Source organism: Trachemys scripta, chromosome 10 (genome assembly GCF_013100865.1).
Source record: "Trachemys scripta elegans isolate TJP31775 chromosome 10, CAS_Tse_1.0, whole genome shotgun sequence".
Taxonomy (NCBI): domain Eukaryota; kingdom Metazoa; phylum Chordata; order Testudines; family Emydidae; genus Trachemys; species Trachemys scripta.
In genome coordinates this window covers 66829074-66850949 of record NC_048307.1, presented here as the reverse complement: position 1 = coordinate 66850949, position 21876 = coordinate 66829074, and the positions used below count along the sequence as shown (strand labels likewise).

The following is a 21876-nucleotide window of genomic DNA, read 5'->3' as shown; positions in this document are numbered from 1 at the left end:
TCTAGAGCAGTTTTGTATCATCTGCAAATTTTGCCACCTTACTGTTTACCCCTTTTTCCAGATAATTTATGAATATGTTGAATAGGACTTGGCCCAGTACAGACCCCCGGGGGACAACTGTTTACCTCTCTCCATTCTGAAAACTGACCATTTATTCCTATCCTTGGTTTCCGATCTTTTAATCAGTTAGCAATCCATAAGAGGACCTTCCCTGTTATTTCATGACAGCTTAGCTTGCTTAAGAGCCTTTGGTGAGGGAACTTTTCAAAGGCTTTCTGAAAAATCTAAGTACACTATATCCACTGGATCCCCCCTGTCCACATGCTTTTTAACCCCCTTCAAAGAATTTCAGTAGATTGGTGAGGCTTGATTTCCCTTTACAAAAACCATGTTGACTCTTCCCCAACAAATTATGTCCATCTATATGTCTGACATTTTTGTTCTTTACTATAGTTTCAACCAGTCTGCCTGGTACTGAAGTCAGGTTTATCAGCCTGCGATTGCCGGGATTACCTCTGGAGCCCTTTTTAAAAATTGGGTCACATTAGCTATCCTCCAGTCATTTGGTATAGAAGCTGATTTAAATTATAGGTTACGGACTACAGTTAGTAGTTCTGCAATTTCACATTTGAGTTCCTTCAAAACTCTTGGGTGAATACCATCTGGTCTTGGTGACTTATTACTATTTAGTTTATCAATTTGTTCCAAAACCTCCTCTAATCTGTGACAGTTCCTCAGATTTGTCACCTAAAAAGAATGGCTCAGGTTTAGGAATCTCCCTCACATCCTCAGCCATGAAGACTGATGCAAAGAATTCATTTAGTTTCTCCACAATGATCTTATTGTCCTTGAGTGCTCCTTTAGCAACTCGATCATCCAGTAGCCCCACTGGTTGTTTATTGGAGGCTTCCTGCTTCTGACATACTTAAAAATTTTTTTGCTATTACTTTTTGAGTCTTTGGCTAGTTGTTGTCCAAATTTTTTCTTGGCCTTCCTAATAATATTTTTACACTTCATTTGCCAGAGTTTATGCTCCTTTCTATTTTCCTCACTAGAATTTAACATCCACTATTTAAAGGATGTTTTCTTGCCTATCAATGTTAGTTGTTTAGCCACGGTGGCACTTTTTTGGTTACTACATTTTTTTAATGTTGGGTATGCAAGTTGAGCCTCTACTATGGTGTCTTTAAGAAGTTTCCATGCAGCTTGCAAGGATTTCACTTTTTGCACCTGCAGCTCCTGGCCACCGTGGGCGCTGGGGTACCCCACAGGTCCCAGCTGCTGTGGGAACCCTGAGACCTACCGTCCGCCACTGGTGGCGGGGGAACCCCATAGCCCTCAGCCACTGGAGGAACCCCCAAGGTCCGCGGGTGTTGGGGCAAGTCCCTGAGCTGCACATTTTGTCAGGGATATTGTTAGTAAAAATCACGGACAGGTCACGGTTTCCGTGAATTTTTTCTTTTTTGCCTGTGACCTGTCCGTGACTTTTACTAAAAATATCCCTGACAAAATCTTAGCCTTATTAATAGTTAACGAGTTTTTATTTTTTCAAAAAATGTAAAAAACTAAAAGATTCTCTGTAAAAATGCAAATTCCGTATTTTTCTGCATTTTTCCATAGCAAAAGGATTTCTAGGATCCCTGATCATCACCAAATAGCTTGAAAAAGAACCAGTTTAGGGTCTCTGAAGAGAGTGGGTTGGACATTTGCTGTGTTCCATCTCACTGCCATGGGTGGCAAGAGGTAACTGAGGGACAGTCCAGGCTGCCCGAGCCTTTATGCCCTTGTATGGGAGCATAAGGAGCCCTTGACACTGCTATTCAAAAAAAGTTCACTCTTGTGCTCATGAGACGCATTCACACCTACATTGGGATCCATGAACTGACACATGCTTGAAGAATTGGTTTTTTCATTTTTGTTTTTTTTAAACCTAGGAAATAACACACAAACTTGCATTACAAAATTACTATGGTGAAATGCTAGAATTAACGTTACTATTTTCCATATTCTTTAAATTTTCAACTTGTGACATAGCTACACACAATTTAATGAATAGTAAGGGTAAAAAAAAAACAAACAAACCACAAACCTCCCCCCCCACATACCAGGAAGTTTAAGTTTCCTACAGCAAGAATTGCAATGGTGCTTAGCTCTGAAGTTTTTGATTGCATCTTCTCCTAAGTTGGCGGGACCAAACACCATATCATATGACCTTTAAAATAAAGCATACAAAAGAATGGTATGTATTTGTCCAAGTCAAACATTAAATACAAGTTAATTTTTCATAACAAAACCCATTAATCTTACCTTTTTTCTCCAGCTTTTATCACAGAGGGATCTGTCAAATTTTCACCCACACCTTCACACAAAATATAAGAGTTAAACTGGATACAGTACATGAATAAATTAACACTGTAAACCAGAATCCCTCAGCAGTAGGCATTTCCAAATTTGTTATCAAGAACATAAATCAAGATAGAAAGTCAAAATTTACGGGACGATATTCACTCCTGTAGAGATGGCTCCCTCCCAAACTCTATGCACCACTTAAATCCCATTCGAGCCCTATTTTGAAAGCTTAAGTGGTTCTTGAACAGCATGCAAGCCCACTACACAAGGTGAATTTTGCCCAGAGAGAATAAGATTCCTACATCTTAGCTGTGAGTGTTTTCATGTCTGATGGACACTTGAGGATAAATTAAGATACTACAGATATGGACTGAAGATGCCAACACATACATGTTAGCATTTTTTATTGTACACACCCTAAGAAAGAAAATAAGAATTCAAATTTTGTCCTAAGTTTTTCCTATAGCATTGTAATGGCATATCAAGTAAGCCCACTGCTCATTCAAGTAAAGTGGACCAAAATTATGATGTAATGCTATGAACACTATTCACAATCATTCATTAAGGTGTTACTGTAAACAGAATGTAAAGAGAATTGCCCCTAATCCCAATTTCAAAATAAGTATATTACCTTGCAGGTCAAGTACCAGCAACTCTCCTCTTGTATATTCATAAGTCCAGTGGCTGAATGCTAGCATGACCTCTTCTAGCATGTTAGTTGGAATTATTTCATCACCGTTGTTATTGTTATATTTTCTAAATTCTCCAGTCATGCACTCCTCAACTGCAAACCACTGTCCAGCTGAGTGGCAATATAACAGGAAAACTTCCAGGAACCTTATAAAGAATATATTTCAGAAATATTACTAAAACCAATAAGATAAGGCAATTATGCCAGTTGCTGCCTGATAAATCTTTTGGTTTGACAAACTTATTTTTAAATCTGGCTAGGTTCTAAAATACAAGTCTAGTCCTTGTTAAGTACCAACAGGAAATATTCTTTCCCAAGGCAGTGGCTGAAGGTTTACATGTTGACACTTCGTAAATCATGTTTTTGCAAGGTGTACTGAATCCGAGGACACATTTTTTTCAAATGGTAATATGCATAAAAGTATACTTGGCTAGTAGAAAGTGTGCAGTGTCATGAATAATTTAACACCCTTACCTTGGAGAATATGGAATGGATTTAGGCTTCATTTGATTGAAAGCAAACGTTAGCTTCTGTGCTGCCCTCTGCTGTTGAATTTCCTACAATTGAAAGCCCATACTTCAGTACTGCATTAAATAATGTCGGGGAAAATTTGGGGAATAAAATATCAGCAAGAAGGTTAATGTCTATCCTTTTACTCCCGGTTAGAAGTTGTGTACAACTATACAACTGCTTTAATTCCTTCTGTGTCAAGAGATTGAACTATTTGACACAAAATAAAAATCTTTTGAACAAGAAATATTTAAATTGGCCTTTGATTTGTGTAGAACATTAGAAGCATCAAAACTTCGTTGTATACTAGTTACTGAAAATGTATTTTTAATATTTTTGCCTGTCAATGTCTAATAATTGTCAAGAATAAAACTTACTCTCAAACAGAGGTGCAACACTGTCTCTTCTTTGTAAATGCTTGACCAAGTATTCACAACTTCAGGAAGAAAAGATTTGATGATATAAAGATGTCCTGATTTCAGAATATCATATTCTGACCAAGTGCATGCTACTTTAACAGCTCGACGTAATCCACCTCCCATCTCCTCTTTACTTAAAAATTCAATTTTAGCACAGAGTCCTAGCTGTGACCAGGAAGACATGCTGTTGTTCAAGATGTTGGGAGAACTTTCTTCAAGGCGATACACAGTGACTGGCTCACCTGTAACATAACAATGCAGAAAGGTTAATTGTAATAAACTCTGAAAAGAAATATACTAACAAGGCTGCAAATATTTAAATATGTTTTAGACATGGATAAATTAAGATGCTAAATTGCTAATGCAATTGGGAGCTCGTAACAGATTGGAAGAACCCTCTCTAATCTCTTTCTTAAACCAGCAGAGGACCATGATGTTTTTGCTTCTCTTACTGGAAGTATTAATCACTCAGTTTAAATCAAGCAAAGCATGCCTAGTTACCACAATGATGGAAACCTTATAAAATAAGCATAACAAGGCAGAAAAAAAGTGTCAATTTAAAGAGCTTTTCCACACAATTTACATAATGCTTTTCAGAGAAGTTTTATAACTCTGAAGACTACTAGAATTAAATCATACAGTTTCCTTTACGCAAACAAGCTGCATTAGTAAAGATGTGACGTTATAATATTCTATGATTCTATGATAATTGAAGTCTGCATTTTGTGAGTGTCTTGTGAGATACTGATACTAGACTTCTATCTGTTTTTGAGATGCTGCCAAAATAGTTGATCAAGTTTGGTTTGCCCATTCTGTATTAAAAATAATTGAGCAATTTTTTAAAGTTTGCCAGAGTTGTCAATGAACCAACATTAAACCCTCATTCTGAACTCTCTTCCACCTACTCCAATTAAAAAGATTAAGCTTCTTACCTCTTGGAGGCACAGGAGTGAATGGAATGCTCTGTGATAATCTCATCAAGTTATTTCTTTCCACAGCTGTAGAGGAAAGTTATAGAAATCATGAACTCTCAGACCTAATAAAAAGAAATGAGAATTTTTAAACTTAAACTATTAGTTTTAGGATACTGACCTGAGTAGTAGTAAGTGGTGTCCATGATCGGCTTGAAAGGAGAAGCAATACCTACAAAAGTCAAGACAGATAAGAGATGCTGTATACTGCACGAGCATGTGTGTTAAATCTTCATACGTGCAAAGGGTGCATTTCTTCTACTTTTTGCTTCCTATGTTCTCAAAGTGAATACTGAGCTAAAAAAAAAAGTTGCTTTGCAAATCTCAGATATTACATTTAGTTCTTGAATATTTGATAAATTATGAAGCCTGTATGTGCAATATGAATGATTTTTTAAACCTTATGACAGTTATGGATTGTATTAGTCACTTATGTCTCTGACTGAGGATAACTATTTAACACTCACTTTTACGCTTTCAAAAATACAAAAGAGCACACATTCCACAAGCAGAAAACAAAGAAATAGTTCTCTCACTAATTACTGCTTTCAAAATCCATAATTTACATTTTTTTTCCCTAGCACTCTCAAATAAAAGTCACTTTCTGTTTGGTTTTCACCTTCATTTCCTATCGTCTTATAATTCCTTTCTGCTACCAAATGTTAAATATATTCTCATATTAGAATATGTAGTACATGTGTTGTGTTTGTTGAAAATGTTCCTCCGCTTGTTTGCATTAAGGCAAAAAAAATTACCATTCAAGGCATCTTCTTCAGAAGGCCTGTAAAAGAGAGAAAGAGTGTGACACACAAAAGTATTAGATGTCACTTGTAAGATAGCCACTTTTTTTTATTCTTTATGATTTTGATACAGCAGCCTGGAGTCACTTTGTGGAGCTTGCAATATTGTTTTACTACTTTACTGTACTTTTCAAGGACAGTAGAAAGTTTCTTAATTATTCTCACACACACACACACACACACACACACACACACCCAGATTAGGTATCTGTATGTTGTCAAAGCCTTACTATAAACTCCTCATGTATGACAGCATATCAACTTTTCATTACAAGAGCTAAATCCCATAGAGGTGTTGAATTGAAAACTACCTGTTCAGTTTCTATTTCAATTATCAGATTATTAAATCTATGGCTTTATTAAACAGTTAACTAAATGGGATCAATTACTAATGAATGTAATAACTGTGTAGTTTCAGGGGAGGATTCACAATAAAAAGGTAGGTTAAGGATCCAGAAAGCTAAAAATATATAGTTAAAAACACATTCACTAACTAGTGTCAAATTAGACCATGTATGCAGTGTAGTTGTAACTCTTTCAATCCCAGGATATTAGAGAGACACACAGAGCTGTGACTCGAAAGCTTGTCACTCTCACCAATAGAAGTTGGTCCAATAAAAGATGTTACCTCACCACCCTGTCTCTCTAAATTAGACCATTTCATTTAGATGCACATTCTACCCTCAGATGTGCATGTGTGGCTCTATTAACTTAAATGGAACTTGTCAATGCATTTCAATGAATAAAATTAGTCATTTATTAGGAAAAAAGACCACTGGCCAGATGTTTTATTTAACTTACATGTATACCAGTCATTCAAATAAAACAAATCATGTTTGTAAACAGTTTAATGAAAACATAATTTACCCGCTTTTTCACTTTATTTTGTTTAATTATTGCTCACTGAGTTGAAAGGAGCTGCTCTCCAGTGCCATATAAAAAATTTAAAAAGATATTAATGCAAGACTATTGTAAGACTTGATCTACTGCAAAATAGTTGACTATTTACAATATGGTGTTTCAGTTCTCCCTTTGATTTTTAAAATGCCTACCATTTTCTAGTTTTTAGAGATTACATTTCAGAGATTCATGCTCATATTCATTTTTTAAGTCAACTACAATGTTTCAGAACCACTGCCATAATAACTTAAATGCCAAAATTAAAAACCAAAGCCCTAAAGAAAGATAACAGTGCATCAGAAAATATCTGGACAATTCTACCATCACTGATTAGAAAACTTACTTACATTTGATTGTTACTTGAAGGTCTACCTTGTAACCAATCCTTTAAATCAAAAAGAAAAAGAAAAGATCACAAGTATTTTCCCCCAATACTGAAAGCAGAATGAGTTTACTTAACCTCTTTGTATAGTCTATGTTAAGATATGAAAATAAAAGGTACTATTAGCATTATTTCTCAGGACTGTATTGATAAAGTAGTTGAAGTGAAAGATTCAAATATAGTGGAAGGATATCATAACATACTGCAAGGATATTATATTAAGATATACAAGAACAAATAACTGATTAACACAATAGAAAAGGTGATTATATCCATTATGATTATTTAGTGGATTATTTAAACCCTTTTACTCCTAAGTGAGAACATTCTTTATAAAAACAGTAAAGTATCACAAGTTAATGCTTATCCTCACATAACTGTACTGAAGACAAATACACTAATCTTCAACTCCTTATCCTTCCTCCCACTCAAAACAGGACCTCTGCTGTTTCCTCCTGAACCTACTGGAGAACACCCCAAACTGAGCTTTACTCTTTCCATGTAGCCCATCTATTTTTCTCTCTCTGTACATCATCGTGTTTCAGCTTCATACTGATTTCCTAACAGTCATATGTTTCTAGCATTCCCATGATGATTTTTGACCAACTGTTGAGTATCTGTGGGGAATCTAGTTCTGCAGGGAGCATGTGTCCAGAGATGGGGGCAATGATGGATACAGTCAGATCTGGATTCCTTTCCTTTCATTGTTTATCAAAAGCCCTCTTTGAAATCCTGCACTGTATCTCTTACTGAGCATAATCTCCTCAGAAGACAGACAGATCCCAGTTTTATAGAGGTACATTTCTTTATTTTAACTAGGCAAGCAAGTTCACAGCGAATACCACCACTGGATGTCAATTGGTCTAAATCTGAAGTAAGTATTAAACTATATCTTAATAAAATGTTTTATTTTAGTTATAATTTTATAGAAATTCTTTGAGAAATCTGATAAAACTGTCAACTGGTGTATACAAACCGTGAGCAATGCAGCCTTAGAGTCTACTTGCTGAGTATCTTCAGCTGATGCTCTTCTACTTTTGTTGTGAACTAGAAAAGAAATGAATTTACAATCTTACAAGAGATTCAGACAAGTATGTGTTTACCAAAATAATCTTTCCTAACAAAGTGGGCAACTGAGCCATTTAATCTAGCCCCTAATAAAAGGATTTAAACACTCACAAAATTTACTTTGTGTTACTTGGCATGTCTTCCAAGAGGACAAAAAAAAAAATGGTTTGAAACATATATTTAAAGTAAGTTTAAAAGGAAACACCCTCATGCTCAAATCTAGTCATTTGTAAGTAGATGAATTATTAGTTTCAAGTAGTAACATCTATATCTCCCTGTAATTTTTGTCATTTTAAAGTAACATTTTCCATTTTTTATAAAAAATTTGATTCTCTCCTCTGTGTAACTATGTGAAAAAGCACATGAACAGGGGAACCTGACTATCTTGGAAAAAACAGTACATCTGACTAAACAAATGGACAAAATTAAAAACCTTTAGAATATACAGAAGATTCTTCCCTATTCTCAGTTAAGAGTCCTCTGGTGTTTCGGGTAACAGCAGGTTAAATGTATATTCAGAAACAAGTTTGATTTTTATGTTGATGCACCCTTTGAAATAATGATGAAGTATTATGCATAATTTATAAAATTCAGAGATAACATTGGACTACCAGAAAAATTAGCACACTTACATTGTTCTGAATGAATTGCCAAAGAGTTTTTGTGATATTCTGTAAATCCATCACAAGAATTAACCTGTTTTAGGTTGCCCTGTATTATAAACACATAGATTGTTATGAGTCATCATTCCTGAAGTACTTTCCCCCTCTTGCAGCTTGGCAATCTGCTTAGTGTTCAGCATATAACTATTATCTCTCTCTCTCTAGTACCATCTTTCAAATTTACAGCATAAATACATTTTAAGGGTACCTTTACAGCTTGCTAAATTCACAAATACTTTCTCGTTAATTCAGTACAAATTTTAAAGATGAACACCTACTTACAGCTATCTTGAGTCTAATAATTTTAGAATAAGTAATAAAAACTAGATATACGTTTGAGGAGAAATAAAGAGAGCTACAGTAAACAAAGATAACGGAAAAATATATTGAACATCTCACACCTTTAGAAATACTAAGTTCTGCTACTCATATCTGTACATATACAGTAATATTAATAGACTATTCAAGTATAATTTAATTATGGTACAATTTATACGTTAATTAGCATTGTATTTTTCAAATTCTAACTCTTAAGATCTGTAAAATTAAACCAGGTTAATTTTTGAAAGGAAATATGAATTTAGGATTTACTAACCCAGATTCTGAATATTTACTACCAAAGAAAAGTAAATTGACACGGATATTTCACTGCTGTAAATATACTGTAGCCATATGTGAAAACTGAATTATTAGCTCCCATTATATAATTTAGTGTTACAAATTGAAGCTAATTTTCAAAGACATCAATAAGTCATTTAAATATTCTAAGTCATCTCCTCTAAAAAGCTAGAAAATCTTAACACTACTTCTCTACCTCTAATATGACAATTTAGAGGCTGCATATATTTAACACATTTGATCACCAAGTAACAAGCAAAGAGAGGGGTAATGTCTACAGGCTTAAAAAAAGCCAAATTGCAATGAAAAGGAATATGCAAACTGGCTCTTAGTAGACCAAAGTGGAGGCATTTATTTGGGTTGATTACTAGAAAGTTTGGCATTGATCAATCCAATTGTTTAAATACCTTTTCCAGCAAAGACTAAAGGCTTGTGCTTCATCTTAAGGATGTGAGCAGCCCCACTATTCACATTACATCTTTGCAGCACCATGGCCTATGCAGGGAGTAAGTTCATCCTCAGTTTGTGCAGGTGGTAGGTTTTAGAGATAATTAAATACTTTCTGAACACATGCAGAGCCACAGCCAGCCCTCAAAACAATACTCAACTTAAAGTTTTGTTTTTCTAGCAAAAATTAGAGATACAACCTAATCACAGAATATACTCATATATATTCATGCATTTCAGATCTTCAGCCACCTGAAAGCCAAAAATTACTTGAATAAAATCCACAGATCCATGATTCTAAAGAGCAGAGGCACAGAAGTTGAAAGGCTGTGAATTCGACTGATTTTCAGGCCTATGACTGTTGGGAAGTTGTAAGCCTTTTTAAAACCAGTTCTACTGCTAAGGTTGGTTTGACAAAGAGGATTTCTTTCATATTCCTAAACAGAAATTTTATGTATGCACTCAGAGGGGGAATTGAGTGTCATCCATAGCTCCAGTCTCACTGCAGTATCTAGGCTTCAATTACTATCATCATCATACCATTTGGTGTCTTGCAGCCATGGCTTTGCAGTGCTTACATTAGAAGTAGGAACCCATCTCCCAGTCAATCAAGCAAAGGGTAACTATTTTAAGTGTCCTGAAAATGCTGGTATGCTTAAAAAGGCAGCCATAGTACATGTCCTGATTCTACTGATATTGGAAACGCTCAGAACTGTCAACGTCAAGAAGTTGTTCAGTGGTGTTTGATTCCAGAAAACAGGTGTCCCTAGTTAAGTTCCTTCTAAGCTGCGCAGCAGCCTATCAAGGGCCACACAGGTGCTCACTCTCCCCAAGTCCCGGAGTTGCCATGTCCGGGAGAGGCGGGGAGATACACTCTCCCGCAGCCCTGGAGCTGCTGTGGTTGGGGAGAGGCACCTCTCCCAACCCCAGCCCAGGTGCTGCTGTGGTGAGAGAGGGATGGGGGGAGTCCTCTCACCACGCCGTGGCCCTGGGGAAGCCTGCAACCCAAATCCCTCATCCCCAGCCCCAGCCCAGAGCCTGCACCCCCAGCTGGAGCCCTCCCTCCTTGCACTCCAACCCTTGGCCCCACCCTCGAGCCCCCTCCTGCACCCTGAACCCCTCATTCCCAGCCCCACCTCTGAGGCCACACCACCAGCCCAGAGCCCTCACCCCCCCGTACCCTAACCCTGAGCCCCTTTCCACACTTTGAATCCCTCAGCCCCACCCCCGCCACACATCACCTCCATATTGGTGCACATAACAAAACTCATTCAACACATGCATGGGAAAAATTAGAGGGAACATTGGTCCCTAGAGACTTGCAACTAGAGTGCTCCAGCCTGATGTGCTGAGCTGACTTTGGCGCCTCCAAAGGTGAAGAGGCAGCATTTGCCCACAGATAGAGCAGATGGAAACCAGGTTCAAGCACTTATACAGAATCTGTTGTCTATTTCCAGGCAGCCTCGGTTATTCAATATACCCACAACTGCAGGCCCTCCTTCACCAAGGTAGAAGTTGTGTGCATCCAATCACCTGTGGTGCTTAAGAACCTCTAGTACTGCAGAGGACTTGCTAGCTCCCGGCTTTACAAAACTTGCTAGACTGCTGGGCCAGCTAAAATTCTCCAATGCTCCCAACAACAGTAAAGCCTGCAAGAGAAGGGATTCCCTCCTGAAGACAATCTCAGGGTCAGGGGTGTCAGGCACCTAACATCCTACTTGCAATTAAACATTAACTTTTAATTAGCTTGCCTGAGATCTGGCCTTGGTCAGTAAAATTTGAGATAAATTTATATCCTTTCAGATTTTTTGCTCGTATATGGCAAACAATTAGAAGAATTTGCTAATTTTGGTTAAGCTTTTTTTTTTTTTATTTTTAATAAAGGGCATAATAATTTAAGAACAGTTTGTCAGATTAACTTCAAATTTGGTGGGGAAATTCTCGGTTGGTCATAGATCAGACTCCTATCTGAGGGGGTGTAAGGATTTGGGGTTTTTTAGGGGGAAGAAAGGGGAAAGGAAGTGGGAGTATTCAGAATGGAGTTATAATGGAAAGAAATTCAACCTTAACTATGGTGCAAATGCTACTAGCAATTGCGGGGAGTGGGTCTATGGACATGAAAATCAAAAAAGTGATTCACTCAGATAAGTATCAACGTGCTTCTGCTCTTTGGTGTAACCTCCACTATCTCCAAAGTTTTCCTCTTCACACAAGGGATTTTTGAGGTTCTCTCATACTTCATTTTAGAACTCACGCATGAAAGAGTACCGAGTCAGATGCAATAGTTCCTCAACTGTAACAAAATCAAATGCTTCCCATATACCTGATGTTTGGTCATCTCCATGCCCTCCAGAATAGCTTTCTTAAAGTCCTCTTGTTGCTCCTGCGGAAGAAAGTGAAATAATGGACTGAGTTACACAAATTAAAAGGCTTCAAGGTCACATATTGTATTAACTGAGCGCTTCAGAAAAAAAACCTCTTTCAGAATTCCAGTTTTCTGGAAGTGTTATGAATGTACCCTAAACTGGAATTCTCCCAACTACGTATCTAAAGTCTCACCTCATCTATTTGAGAATCTGTTGTCATAACTGCAAGTGGTACCCTATTCTATCTCTGCTACAATGAGCAAGCTGGATCTTCCACATTATAGTAGCTGTAGATTAAGATATCCCTCCCATATCCACCTCTTACTTTCAGTGGAAATTCAAATTACCATATATACCTCGTTCATAAGCCGAATATTTTTGGTAAAAAAGTGACGCATCAAAGAGCAGAGGTCAGATTATAAATGGGTCTACACCAACATTTGATGATTTTAAACTCTATGGAATCATTGAATTGAATATCTAATACGTTGTCGTTTTGTTTACCTGGAGCGTCTGTAGGCATGGAGCCCCTGAACTCCCCGTGGCTGCGGTTCACCGTTCCCAGCCAATGGGAGCTGCAGGAAGTGGCGCGCCATTGGCTGGGAACGGCAAACCGCCGACACTGGGAGCTGAGGGGCTCCGTGCCTGTGAACGCTCCAGGTAAACAAAATGTCCAGGCCCACTAGCGGCTTACCCTAACGGGCCAGGAGCCAAAGTTTGCCAACCCCTGAAATATACGGTTGGCTTATGAAAGGTAAATATAGCAAAAACTGTATGACCCTAACCATCTTGGTGGGTCGGCTTATAAACAAATGGGCTAATGAACGAGTATAGACGGTATGTCTTGAGTCTTGACTATTTAAAGTGGACATTTTCAGTACCATAAACAGATGCATACTTTATATCAGCATTCAGTGCAATCTTTTAGTAATACTCTTGACTAGCTCAGTGCAAAGTACATCATCTATTCATGCTCTAACAGCAAGGGTCCATCACCAGGTTTGTCACAGATAACCATCTAATCTTGAAGTTAATTCAGAAGTAAGATTTTCTCCTTGGAATTAGGTGTAACAATTTTAAAAGAAACTGTCTGCCAGAGGAAGTGAATTACGCTATGTCATCTTATTTTATAAGTTGTAAGACACGAAGACAAATAGTGAATTTCAATCCTAAATACTGCAGTTTGCTTTTAAGTTATGAATTTCAAACTGGTAATGTTTCATTTTATAGCAATGTTGATAATGTAAATAAATCATGATTGGATGTTTTTCTAAAAGATAAATATCAGGGGGTAGCCGTGTTAGTCTGTATCTACAAAAACAACAAGGAGTCTGGTGGCACCTTAAAGACTAACAGATTTATTTGGGCATAAGCTTTCGTGAGTAAAAACCTCACTTCTTCGGATGCATCTAAAAGATGTAACTTCCCCAAAACAATCCCTGTATTATACAGGGGTAAGAACAGATGATCACAGCAGTCCCTTCTGCCCTTGGAATCTATATTATTATTCTAATTAAAGTCAAATATCATTTTTAATTTACCTTAATGGTTAGACTAATGTTGGCCTCTGTGAGGTTACATACTATCAAATCCTGTTAAATATTTACTAGTTTCATATTTTGCAGCAACCGTAGTTCCTCCATAGTTAAGGTTGCATTGTTACTGATTGTTAGTAAATTTCTTTTCATATTAGTTTTGCAAAAATCTATTCTTACATTTTCAAAAATCTACTGTAAACTATACATGAAAAAGATGTCTATGTCCACATTAAACTACTGATTTGCAATTTGAAAGTAAAAATTTCAGTCTTACCTCAATATTAGCATTTTTTTCTTTAATTTTAATTGCTGACTCCTTAAATTGTTGTAACTCCATGCTGTCTCTGTGACCTTTGACCCAGTAAATTGAAAAATATAAAGTATTCAGTATCAAAGATAACACTGAAAAAATTTGGAACATGCCAGATATTGTTATTATGATAGGGACAAACTGTAATAAATGCTGCCAGTGTTTTCATTGAGAAAGACTTATAATGAAGAACTTTGAAGTAAATGGATATAAATGATAGGTTAGTAAAGATAAGGAACTGTTGCTTTTCCTATATTAAAACGTGTAGCACACCACCACAATAAAATTCATACAATTTAAAAATATTACTCCTTCAAGAAAATAAATTAGATTAGTTCCATATACCATTTTATTTGATATTCTGAGTCTCACTATTTTTACATAAATGCATAAAGTATAGAAAAAGCAGAGTTTCCTGTGGTAGGTTTTTAAAATATACACTTCATCCTAATAGTTACAGGAAGTATTTTCAGAATTCCACCAATGTGCATGGTTTTATAATGAAAACAAACATAATTGATTGACAACATATAGCTGCACCACATCTGAATTTCTATAAAACATGTATATTATGGATGAAGAGTATATTCTAAATTCCAGAAGAGGAAGGACCATATAACGAAGGCATGGCTCAAGTAAAATAAGTATACTTAATACTTAACCTTATTAGTGCTGTGGTTAATTAAAGACCTGACTGAGATATACAGTCAGATTTCAAATGCTTTGTGTTTTCTGCTTTAAAAAAAACAAATAAAGTATAAATGTTTTTCTGTATTATAATGAGCCCTGTTAATGATAACACAATTAAATGGCTTGCCATCCCTCCTACAAGTCAAAAAAATATTACTTTTTGAGCACCTAAACATCATGGCATCAGAACAAAACTCTTGTCTAAATTTAAACTTAACTTTAAATAGTAAATATCCCTTGGAAAATATGTTTTTGGATTCCCCTACACTATTGCTTTTGCAAGATAACACTTGCACAGGTGCCTGACAGATTAAGACTGTGATCCTCCACTTGTATTTGGGTCTAATTTAAAGTATTTGGTCTCTAATTTACGGTATTTAGTTAGTAAACCAACACCTACTTTCGAAATGAATCTGCCACTGTTTAATTAATCAAAGAGTGTCTAAAGAGACTAATAAAAAACATGTACCTTTTTACTGTTATGCAAAAGTTGAAGAAGCATGTAACATTAGATTAAAAAAGGACTTTGGAAAGTTTTTAAAATATTACTGCACTACTACAGTATTACTGTAGGTAACAGTGGTAGATCCTGGTCACAAAAGTGTTGAGGAGGATAGCATAGTAAGGATCCCTGAGCTTGACACAGATACCACAAAGATATTTATTCATGATTCCATTAGCCAACACAAGTCTTCCGCAATTTCTCAAAAAATAGACAATATTTTTTGCATGGGCAAAAAGCGGGACCTTAAAATTAGTCCTTCTAGAGTTCACCTGAGCTGTAGAGCTGCTAACATTATTAAGAAGCTGTCATTTGTCAATAGTTGTCTGTTTGTCTGAAAAATATTGTCTATGTGACAGAATTATAAAGAAATGATCATTTTAAAGTTAAAAAACATCCATACAGTTTAGAGAAAATAGAAAGATTTAAAGCAAAATAGCAAAGCACAATGGTAGAATAAAGTCACCTGCAACCAGAATAAACCCAAAATACCATACAATTCTTGGTAAATCAAACCTTGTGGTTTCGATTTGGTCCACAGTTTTTGAAGTAGTCCTGTAATGATGTTAGAACTTAAATCTCTATTTGGTGGTTCCATTGCTTGAACATGCTGGCTTTTGGAAACTTCATCTTTAATATTCAATTTTTTACGTGAACCACCACTTGGGTCACAGTTTACTGTTGATGCTTGGTTGCTGGATGACAGAGGTAGCTTCTTTTGGATACTGTTCTCAGAGTACTGCTCATCAAATGTATCAACTCTGCTTCTGCAGTTGTAATCATTAGTGTCATCTTCATCATGAATAAAACCACAATTAACGTATCCTCCACTTTCAACACGAGGCTGGGTGAAAGCAAGGCAAGCAGAGCCAGAAGCAAGAGGATAAGAGCAGCTACTAATGACTTCAGGACATTCACAATCTACTTTGTTATACTTACCCACAAATGCACCAAATTCTACGTTACTATCTCCTTCTGTAGCCTTAGACAAAATTGCTGCTTCATTGTTTGCTGTAGATTCCAACTGACTTCTAGAACTCGGCTGAGATGGAGTGCTAACAAATAACTTAGCTGTTGGGGATGTTAGACGTGGCATGCTGTTCGACGAATTGCCTAATTTTTTATTTTTATTAATGGATTTTGAGATCTCTGAACCCTGTAATCTTTGTCGAAGTTCTGGAGGCGAAACAGCACTTGGAAAAAAGGCACTGCCTGAGGAACCTGCCTCTTGAAAGTTTAGTTCTTCCCCCCTGGAAACTGGAGCTAAATCCTGGCCAATTGTCTTATGTTGAATATCTCTTTCACTGTGCATAGAAATGTTACATAATAAAGCATTACTACTCTCGACGTCTCCTTGTGGAAAAGAAGAACCAAACACATTTCCAATGTTGTGTTTTTTCCATACTGAAGATCTCAGAGAACCATCATCAATAATGTTTTGTGCCAAATGTTTTGAAATGCTTAACTCCCGGGTAATTTCATTATGGACTTTGCTGGCTTCCGAAGCTTTTTGTGCAGTTAGTGTTTTTAGAGTATCCACAGTGAGAGCAGAGAGATCCTGTAGGTGGCCAATCTGAGAATCTAAAGAGTTCAATGACCGTTTGATGTAGTTGACTCGATCACCAACTTCTTTTATCTGAATGCACATTTGTTCAACCCTAAAAAATAATTTTAAAAAGGTAAGCTTTTTGTTCTCAAAAACTGTAAAGAAGAAACTCTTTTGCTATACTTCTTTTTGCCAATTTGAGAAAGGAAAATGTATTATTTGTAATTTTAAAAGGCTTTAGGGTGACCTAGTTGATTTCAGTGGATTGTTGTAGAAAAAGGGATACTTGTACATACTTAGTCAACAAGGAACAAATGTACATCAGTGAACTACTGACAGTACTGTTTAACACCCATTCCAGTACATTTGAGAAGACCTCTTTAAAGAGACTAAAAGTCTGTCTGCTATGCACTAGTAAGTGTCAGGAGCTCTTCTACAACTCAGAAATACAGACAGCATAAAACAGTCTGTAATAATTTTTATGTAGCTAAAAAAGTGTCATGCAACATTGTCATGAATACTTTGTACAAGCAACTATATGCATTGTACCTTTTCCTGATAACAGGTTTTAATAAGTCAAAGTTTTTATTTAAATTTTTAAGTTTCTACATAAATTTTCTACCGTTCAAATGTGACTCGAATTCTCTCTTCACTTCCAGAGTGGAATTTATCATCTTTTTCATTGAAATACATCTCAACACACAACTCTTCAAAGTCATGAAGTTTCTTTTGGTCTTCTTCTGTTAGGAAGAGTTCTAATGAAAGAGAAAGCAACAATTCAGGAGATTAGTAGGCTACGCTACATCTCAAGTGCTTGAAATAAGTAGCCACATTGATCAATGAGATGGGGTAAATGAGGATGCTCTCTAGAGCTGGTTGAAAAATGGGTTTTACCCAGGGTGGAAAACTTCAACTTTTTAACAGGGGGGAAAAGGTTGAAAACTGAAAATTTTCAGCAAAAAACAAACATTTTTTGGCTGGAGACCAAAAGTTTCAATTAGGAAATCCCACTGAGGATCCTCATGGGAGTTGTAGTTGGGTACTTCATGTTGTCATTCCCTTCTTTTGGTTGGTCTCCCTGGCTAGACTATATCTCCCACAATACCATGGTCTCTGCTCTTGCTGAACCTCTGTCCACAGTGCATCATGGTAAATTCATTTTCTGTTTCTTGGGTGTTTTTATTTTTTAAAAAAGTTGAAGTTTTCCAAGGAAATCAGTTACTATTCATGAAAAAATGTGTTTAACTGAAAACACACACAGTTTTGATACAAAAAAATATCCAACCAACCCTAAAAAAACCACCATGAAAGTAAGATGTCTTTGCAAGATTTATTTAAATCTAAATGGAATTAAAGCAGAGTGTAGAAATATAGCATTGTATAAAGTCAATATTTTTAAAACTACTTTAAAACAGGAAAAGTGGACCAGTGCTTACAAGGAACTACTACTAGCAAAATGAAACAAGAGAGTGTGAAAGGACAGTAAATAATGAAATACATTAAAATAATCAGTAAACAAGATGGGAAGAAGAAAAAAAAAAAAAAAAAAAGGATTGACCCTCATTAGAAAATTGGACACACTGATAAATAGGGCAAGGGGACTATTTTATTTTACCTACACAGTGTCATGCAAATAGGCAGCTATTTTCTCCAAGTTGTCCACTGCATTTACATTCAGTTTTAAAATAATGGGACTCTAGTGCTCAATTTACCAATATTAACTCCAAATGCTATAACAGAAGGATTATTTTAATTGATATGGGACAGAACTGAAATCTGAGGCTTGGCATAGAATGTTACTGATAACATGGCAGTAGAAAATGACAGATAGAATAGTTGTGGTTCAGTCCCATAAAACAAGACTTACAAACTAAGTTCTTTTAAGGTATTTGTTTTATCAGAATGCAAGAGTGCTCAGCCACTTTAAATTAGTTAAATCAGTGTTTCCCAAATTTGGGACACCGCTTGTATAGGTTTGTTTACCTGCCGCGTCCACAGGTCCGGCCGATCGCGGCGCCCACTGGCTGCGGTTCGCTGCTTCAGGCCAATGGGAGCTGCTGGAAGTGGCGGCCAGTACGTCCCTCGGCCCGCGTTGCTTCCAGCAGCTCCCATTGGCCTGGAGCAGCGAACCGCGGCCAGTGGGAGCCAAGATCGGCTGGACCTGCGGACGCGGCAGGTAAACAAACCGGCCCAGCCTGCCAAAGGCTTTCCCTACACAAGCGGCGTCCCAAGTTTGGGAAACACTGAGTTAAATGATAATAAAATATACACAAGTTACCTGCTTCATTAGTAATGAATTAAACATTATATTGTGCTCTCTGTGCATTATAATGAAGAGTAGTAACCAAACAGTAATTACCACTTTCTTGATAACTTACTTTAATAACAGAAAAACAAAAACTAATAATTGCTTGGATAAAATTTGTTCTTACTTGGTCCATCTGAAGTCTTGTCTTTCTTTCTTCTTTTACATATACAACAACATAAGGAAGCCATGTGACTAAGAATAATAAGAGGTGGAGGCAGGACTGGTTTTTCATGGTAGGCCATAATGAAATGATAGCGCTGATACTTCCATACGATGTTTGAAATTGCCTTTACTTGTAAATACACATTGCTGAAGGGGGGAAAATGTAAAAATGTTTTAAACACAAAGATTTTAGACCTTAGTTACTATCCAAAGCAATTTTACTGCCTTCTGAATTTTACAAAGGCATAAATGTAGAGAAATGTACAGATTGTACATAACTGTATTTTCACTTTACTGAAGAAGTAACTCATTACATTTTTAAATGGGATTTAGAAGTGCATCAAGGGAAGGCTATATCAATATGGCAAGAAAGAATTATACTCCTCTCACACTCAGGTTCATTTGTGATAAACCGTAACATTAACACTGTAGTAATTTCAGATTAAAAAGACAGGAAAGTTGGCCCTATACATGAGAGATTTCTTCTCTCTCACAAAGTTTGTTTTTTAAATAAAAACTTTGTGCATGTATTGGTTTTAATATGAAAACTTTGGAAGAGCAACAGGGATCCTCTCCAAAGCAGATGAACTGTTAGACCAGAGACTACGATTTCTTGATATATTGCTAGGGATAAATGTGTCCTTTTTGTTACATTGCAACTAGATTGCAATTTTATCATTGTTTTAGAAGAATTTTTTTTACCTAATATCCTACATCCTGATGGCAGAGTTGTTCTTTCAGCTTATAGAATATTACAGTAAAAGCTTTTATATCTGGCATGTTGGGGGAATGGAGGGAGTTTGGGTAGGCGGGCTCTCGGAAGGAGTTTGGGTGTAGGAGGGGGCTCAGGGCAGGGGGTTAGGCCATGGGAGGGGGACAGGGTGCTGGATCTGTGCGATGCTCACCTCAGGCAGCCTCCCGCAAGCAGCGACATGACCCAGCTATTCCTAGGCAGCTCTGTGCGCTGCCTCCGCCCACAGGCGCCGCCCCCGCAGCTCCCACTGGCCACGGTTCCCGGTCAATGGGAGCTGTGGAACCCACGCTCAGGAAAGGGGCAGCGCACAGAGCCGCCTAGCTGCACCTCCGCCTAGGAGCTGCTGGGACACGTTGCCACTTGCGGTGAGCTCCCTGAAGTGAGCGTCACCTGGACCCGGCACTCCGAAACCCTTCCCGTGCCCCCAATCCCCTGTCCTGAGCCCCCTCCCATGCCCAAACTCCCTCCCAGAGCCCACGTCCTGCACACACACCCCACGCCCCAGCCCCGTACCCCCTCCTGCACTCCAAACCCCTCGAAGCTGTTCCTCCACTTAGGAGCAGCAGTGACATGTCGCTACTTCCGGGGACCCACACAGACCGGGACTATAACCTGGACTTTCAATGAAGATCAGAAATGCCGGTTTATAGAGCTTTACGATTGGTAAAGTGCTGGATAACACAGCTTTTTGTGTATTTGGGAATGGTGATCAGGATATTAATAATCACATGATTTTGCCTATTGGTTATTTGTTTGTGTAGACTGAGCTGATAGTGATGAAGTCATCAGGATCTGACTTCATTGCCCTATGGTCGTTTTCATTCTGTTCCTTATGGACAACTCTAACCACCAAAATTCGCAACTATGTTAGCAGTCTCATAAATGCTAAGGTCTGAAGCAGTGGAGAGAACACAGCAGGGGGCATATGTTTAGCCTCTCATCTCTAGGATCCCTTCTGTAATGTACTAAGAATAAGTCTACTGTGCAAATTTAAGTATCATAACATAACTGGTGATCACTGGGAAAGGACTAGCTATCTAGTCATAGTTACAATAATTATTTGCCAGTTGTTTGAGGCATTACAGAACTAGTTGCAGCAGTTTTGTAACTGCAAGGCAAAAATGCACATATGTTGGCATGCATATTTGTTGTGACTGTATGTGCAAACTAGATTAAACACACAACCAGTTAAATGTTTAACTAGCCAGTTGCATATGCAATCATCCTGTCTACATGCACAAGTGCAGTTCATGGCGTGCACACACATACAATATCCCTGTAATTTGTGCAAATCTAGCCCCATAAATGTAAGCATTGCTTGTAGTAGTTACTGTAGTAAGAGCACAATCTGAACCACCTAAAGCACACCTGCCCTTTATTTAAAGAAAGAAAGAAAGAAAGAAAACATCTAATCTTATTTCTTAAATTTGTAGTGTGCAGTTTCTTAACAGGTATAAATAAAGCTCAATTTTTATGATTAAAAATACCGTCGGAACACTTTTATTGACTGAGAAAATGCCAGTTTTCATTATAAAAGTCTGCATTCTGTTCTTGAACTAAAATAGATGCAAAAAGCCTAAAGTCAAATAAGTTTGACAAATTAAACTTTTTTTTTTGTAATGTTAGGCATGCAGATTCAGATGTCAAGTCAGAAATGTAAAACTTGGGCCTTGGCTACACTTACCCGGTAGTTCGACGGCTGGAAATCGAACTTCTGGGTTCGACTTATCGCGTCTAGTCTGGACGTGATAAGTCGAACCCGGAAGTGCTCGCCGTCGACTGCGGTACTCCAGCTCGCCGAGAGGAGTACCGCGGAGTCGACGGGGGAGCCTGCCTGCCGAGTGTGGACCAAGGTAAGTTCGAACTAATTCGAACTAAGGTAC

General features: G+C 37.4%; 1 protein-coding gene across 1 annotated transcript in view; it reads right to left on the bottom strand.

Annotated features, from left to right (window-relative positions):
* The window catches only part of TRPM7 (transient receptor potential cation channel subfamily M member 7), a gene marked incomplete in the record, with an annotated part of 126184 nt that overhangs the window by 15290 nt on the left and 89018 nt on the right, over positions 1–21876 (bottom strand). The window contains 16 exon segments of the mRNA XM_034782908.1: positions 2106–2212; positions 2308–2359; positions 2981–3186; positions 3515–3597; positions 3928–4211; positions 4902–4967; positions 5062–5112; positions 5696–5721; positions 6988–7025; positions 7999–8069; positions 8723–8801; positions 12141–12200; positions 13996–14072; positions 16163–16881; positions 17392–17524; positions 19202–19386. Of these exon segments, the coding sequence (XP_034638799.1) occupies positions 2106–2212; positions 2308–2359; positions 2981–3186; positions 3515–3597; positions 3928–4211; positions 4902–4967; positions 5062–5112; positions 5696–5721; positions 6988–7025; positions 7999–8069; positions 8723–8801; positions 12141–12200; positions 13996–14072; positions 16163–16881; positions 17392–17524; positions 19202–19386 (2237 nt within the window).